The sequence below is a fragment of the Homarus americanus genome, unplaced genomic scaffold, assembly GCF_018991925.1.
Source record: "Homarus americanus isolate GMGI-L3 unplaced genomic scaffold, GMGI_Hamer_2.0 scaffold40248, whole genome shotgun sequence".
Lineage (NCBI taxonomy): Eukaryota > Metazoa > Arthropoda > Malacostraca > Decapoda > Nephropidae > Homarus > Homarus americanus.
In genome coordinates, this window is record NW_024712526.1 from 4928949 (window position 1) to 4934948 (window position 6000).

Genomic DNA, 6000 nt, shown 5'->3' on the forward strand with positions numbered 1-6000 from the left:
AATGACCCTGTTTTTCAACAAAAAACACAGAGCTCACCACACATGTCCCACCACCACTTATAAAAAGTTTGATTCATGCTCTTTATAAAATGTGATTTCGGGATCAGTCCTTCATTTTTCCTGCCAAACCTTCAAAATTGATCCTGTAAAAGGTAAAACTAATCCACAATGAATACCAAAATATAGAATTTGTGTATGAGAGGTGATTTTTTTTTTTTTTTTTTTCGGGATTAGCCTACCAGGGCATAGGTCACTCAACCACATCGGGGCCTGGGGCAAAAATATAATAACAATAATAATAATAAAAAAGTCGGTTTAGACAACACATTATGCTTCCAATATCTTCCCAGGCGGTAGTACACTGTACCTACCTGTTGTCCCACGTTTGATCTCAAGTCTTAGCAAGTCGATTTCCTGTTACAGTCCCACCTCGACTGGAGTGATAAAAAGAAGGGTTAAACACAGCTGATATAGGTAGTGTATATACTGTATAGTAAAACTAAACATGTTAGATACAGTATACACAAAAATAAATTGCCAAGCTCTTAATTTCTACCAAATTTCATAAATAACCTGAATTACAAAAATTAAAACTTATTTGTTTTCCCAACCTACCTACCATATTTTTATTATGTCTTTGTTGTAAGGAACTGCTGCATTTGTTTGATCTAAGGTTACTAATATAGATATTTAATATCATACTATGAAGAAGTTTTATAGACTTCAATATAAAAACCTATAAAGACCTAAACTTGAGGAAAAGTGAGTAATTTAAAGAATTTACATTGAATTAGTGGTGTCTCAGAGGCACAATTTGTAAACCTTCCAATGGTTCCAACATGATTTTTTTTTCTCCTTTTCAGGCTAACTTGGTGCATTGACTGCAGTTGTAAGAAGCATCACAGCCTTCAGTTGTACCTGACAAGATTGGACACTGTTGAAGGTCCTGATTATTTACAGTATTCCATACTTCGTCTTGATAGTGGAATGTCTTATGAGTACAAGAATTTATTTGATGATACATTTAGTAAATTTGTAAGAGGCTTTATGTAAAGGCTAAAAAAAAGACGCGGTGGCCTCTGCAGTTGTCAGAAAATGGTACCAATAAGGGCACCGGGGGGGGTATGCTATTTCTTTTCATTCCTTTTTCCTCAGGAATGGCCAAAAATTGCACATAATTAGTTTTTACCTTACCTCTCCCTCAAGTTGATGGTCATAACTGTAAAATGCTTGTTTTCTTTATGGTTTGGGAATGTTAAGACCAGATTTGTGTATTTCTTCCCTTTTTTTGTTTACTTGAGGTTATCAGAAGTCTTTGTTTCATTAAATTGATTCTAAATAACCCATCTTTGGTCTAACAGGAATCACTTTATGTTTCTGCTCAACGTTCATGAAAAGCTTCTTCCGTGTTTTGTCCCAAAAGTCATTAAAAAATACTTTTATGCCCTCTTCAATTTTATGGTTGGTTGTGGATTAGGTTCACTTTTCTGTTCATAGTGGTACCTTCCTGACTTCTGTAATATGAATACTGTTTTTTTTTTTTTTTTTCAGAAATTATCATTAACTGAAAATCCTGTTTGGCAAGATAAATGTCAACTTTTAGTTATGAGAGCTGCTTGATGTAAGGTGTAGGCTAGATATGAGGAATCGATCTGGAAATCTTATTTTGTAAAAGTTGGTATAGCCAGGAAGCCTTAACACGGTGGGTGTGTGTACTAGTTGGGCAGACATCGCTCTGAAAGATTTCCTGCCTTTAGAGCAACTGTAGCACCATATCCCCCCTCATTTAGCCCTTTCGCCTCAGGGGGTGGTTTTTGCTGTGGTATCCCCCACACGGGGTTTTAAGAAATTCAGAAAGAAATATTTAAGATAATCTAAATTTTCTAAAAAATCAAGCAAAATTTTCTGAATAAAATGGTAAATGATACAACATGAAACATTCAATTTAAATGTCCCATGAGGTGTCATATTTTCCTGCACCACTCTCAGGGCTGCCAGACGTATGATGAGATAGTTTCCAACTAGCTTCATAATTTTAATATGTAGGTTTCACATATTCTTTGCACAGTGATATCCCCTTTAGCCAGAAAAATTGATGCAGAGCACTTCCGAGGATGAGAGATTTCCGGGCTAACCAGACAACTTTCTCAAACCCGGAAAAATTTCTCATCCCCGAAATATTTTCCGGTTACTGGTAAAAGTTTCCGAGTCTCTAAACTAGACATCTTGCACACACAGACACTAGCCCACTTCCCCAGAATGCTTCTAGGTGCTGGGGATGTTTTCATTAAGTCTAAACTACTGGAGTCTGTAAATGCAGTTCTAATTTTGTTAGAATCTCTATTGCTTTACTATAATAATCCAGAATAGTTTATCTAAAAGTTTGGTGAAATAAATATATTTGAAAATTAAAAATCTTTCTGATATGGACATGAATAAAACTTTGTGTTACAGCAAGGATTGGTATTTTCCACTTCCATGGAACTGTGGGGGATTAGTGGGTCTCATGTACCTGACCTTACACAATGTCAGATGGCGGTAGGGTGGGGGATTAGTGGTCTTATATTACTGACCTGATAGAATGTCAGGTCACCTTTTCTTGGGTGGGGGATTAGTGGGTCTCATGACCTGAAAATGTCTTGAATAAACATGAAACCTAAAGTATTTTTGCAAGATTGTGAAAAGTATAAGTATAAATGAGCAAAGTTGTATCCCTTCAACATTACATTACATTACATAACATTTTAAAATATGGAGTGAGAAAGCAGAAAGGTGTAGGTGATTAGAGAGATGGGGTGGAGAGGAGTGTTGCCAAGCACTCCTCAAGTGCTGATATTTAACTTGCTACCATGCAGTTACACACACCCAGATGTGTCTTAATTCCCTTGCTGGGGCGTGTGAGTGGTGTTGGGGAGTGTGGTTGTTGGAGAGTGTGGTGGTGTATGTGTGATGTGTAGGTGGTGTTGGTGTGTTAATGGAAGTGAACCTTTTTGGTGGGTGGGGGGAGTGTCACACAGTCACTCCCTCCTCACTCAAGCGTGGCTAATTGTTATAGGGAAATGAATTTGATACCATAATGATCCTTAATAAATTCTCTACGAAACATTTCCAATAAGATATCCTTAGACGAAATATCTCTATATGATATAGTGATGGGAATTCCATTCTTTTATAAAAAAAAGAAATGTTGATACCAGAGTCAGTAAAATCAGTTCTAATTTCGTTAGACACACCTTTTATTTATTAAAATGATCCTGAATACTTTATCTAAAGGTTTAGTTAAATAATAAAAAAAAATGCTCTATATGATATGGGCATGAATAGAGTTGTTACTTTTATCCTCTTCACCACTGATCGCCTCGTTGGTCTCTTGGGCGATCAGTCACGTCTGTTACACTTTTCACTCAACTGACTGTAATACTGTACATAACTAATCGTCTTAACACGTGCAATGAAGGTTGGGTGGGAGATTATTGGGTCATATTACTAACCTGACCCAGTGTTGGGTGGGGGATTACTGGGTCTTATGACCTGAATGTCTTGAATGACATTACAATATTTTTTACCTATGAGGTAAAACAGTACATAGTACTATATTGTATTGTATATGAAGGGTACATGTATTAATAAACACAGATTATTACAGTAACTTATCTGTACTTATTAATGAAAAACTAATAAACAATATTGTATCATGAATGAGTCAGTACAGTAGACAAACAGTGAGATGACCCTTGTGGGAGGGGGGTGGCACGGTCACTTTACCCCCCACCCCCATGGAGGATAGATTAACCTTATAAAATGTCACTGATTTGACTTATGAGAATATAACTTGTATACAGGTAATTGGAATTCTTGTAAGATAGTGATTAATCTGAGTATAAACATCACTTATTTTGCAACACACATACAGTCCATTGCACAGAGACTTGGGTACCCTTCATTGTTTGTTGATCATTGTTTTAAAAGGGCTAAAAAATCCTTTCATTCTACTCAAACCAGGCAAATTCCTACATTTAAGAATATTTTGACTGCCTTATCGTAATGAATTTGTCCCGTTAGTTCAGTCCCTTAAATTATATTAAATATTAATGTTACTTGTAAGTATGACTCAACTATTACCAATATATTAATCAAGAATAGCCCAACCTTGAATGTAAATGGAAGTGTTTACTGCATTCCGTGTAGCAGCTGTAATGGAAATTATGTAGGACAAACTGGGAAAGCATTGCAACTCAGAATTAAAACAGCCCAAGTACAATATCAGAACAGTACTATCCCCATCATACAGTCAACACCTAACCTGTTTCTCTTGAGACTTTCAACACGTAAGTTTAACTTGTACTGTACTTATTGTTTACACAAGTAGACTGAGTCCATTGCATCAGTTATCATTGTGACAACATAGAAATATGGTAAATTAAGTACTCATTATAAGTGTTAAGATTAGACTAATTACATAGATATGATTGTTATGTGAATATATATTGCATTAAACATTTATGTATGATTTATTTGAAATACTAAAATGAATTATTTTCATCAGGTTTGACCGAATTATAACGTTCGAGTTTAACGTGAAGAGTCTGATTAACCTTTAAACGCTCAGAAGGCGTTTACAGCTGAAAGCAGTGCACTGTTCGTTCATGTTAGGAACAATAATCATCCCATGGATTGGGAAAACAGCTTAGAAGTGTACAAATCATCATGTGTGTAAAGGCTTTGGCTTTGGGATATAAATCCCATGCCAGCCTAATCAGGATCTTATAAAAGGAAAATCAAGAACCATGGGTTTCCAAGGGGTAACAAACAACCGATAGAGATTGACATCTCTTTACAACGAAAATAATCACAATAATTGACACCACTCACACAAATATCAAATAAACAATTACGGGAGTCAAACAATTAATGGAGTCAAACAATTAAGGGAGTCAAACAATTAATGGAGTCAAACAATTAAGGAAGTCAAACAATGTACAGATATTTCCTACTGTGGCAGCCTGGTGGAATGTTCCGTTAACGAGGTGGTCCATTTTCAGGGGGAAGGTTCAGGGCAGCTTCCTCACTTGGCGCCGGTGTTGGTGGGCGATGTCTTGCCACACAGGAGAGACACCAGGGCACGGACTGTGGTTAGGGCGTGGGGGAAGTGGCGATGACGTGGCAGCCGCGGTAGTAGCTGGAGTGGGTGTCCGGAGATTGACAGCCGAATAGTGAAGGACTGGGGAATCAGCCCACGAGCCCCATGAGCCTCAGATGAGTACACGACCAGCGTTTGAACGAACAGCGGGGGAAGTGCAGCTGTGGTGCTGGCTGGGTAGTGTCTGATGTGTGACGAAGCAGCAGCGACCTTCTCGCCTCCGTTTACCCCCCCTAGTGGGGGCCGCAAATGAGTGGCGGACAACCATCCTGCTCGTTACCGCCCTTACACAGCTCCCCAACAACAATCTACTGTAAGGTACATTAAAACTTAAGATTAATACAACAAAACATTTAATAGTCCTACAACAAATGGTTAAATATACAGAGCAAAATAAAGAATAGAGAATGGTCACATTAAAAAGAATAAGTGGGAACTTGATGTCCAAATATCGTAAGGCCGTATCAAGGAACTGCACGTGGGATCCACTTCAGTCCAGGTTTAAGTTTGGGCCTATTGGCAGTTGTAGAGGATTCTTAAATCCCGTCCGGTTTTATCGGTAACTGGCAACCAAGATCATCCGAGTCTGGCGCCTGAACTTCACAGGAACTCTTGCAGGGTAGTGCCTCGACTGACTCGAGCTTGGGAACGTCGTCAAGGACACGAGCAAAGTTAATGTGGGCCCTGCAATTATATTTCCTTAACAAATTAGCTTGATATAATTTAGGCTTTTTAGAGGAAGGGGGTGAGAACGGTGCAACAAAATCTATGGCTACCCGAGAAAATGGCTCTGTAATGATGGGTAAGGGTTTAAGAGGAACGGGACGGACTCTACCCTTGGCGGACATACGCTGGAACTG

The 6000-nt window shown here is 38.1% G+C and overlaps 1 protein-coding gene across 2 annotated transcripts in view; it reads left to right on the forward strand.

Annotated features, from left to right (window-relative positions):
• The window catches only part of LOC121861176 (kinesin-like protein KIF22), a 67897-nt gene extending 62426 nt beyond the window's left edge, over positions 1–5471 (forward strand). The window contains exons 15-16 of one of the 2 annotated variants that reach the window (XR_006087985.1): positions 864–943; positions 5043–5471. Coding sequence is in view for 1 of the 2 variants with exons in the window: in XM_042358738.1 (XP_042214672.1) it covers positions 864–881 (18 nt within the window). In the remaining variant the exon portion in view is untranslated. Of the gene's footprint in view, positions 1–863; positions 1549–5042 lie in introns of those variants that run through there. The other variant, XM_042358738.1, reaches the window with a different exon arrangement.
• The last annotated feature ends 529 nt before the right edge of the window (positions 5472–6000 follow it).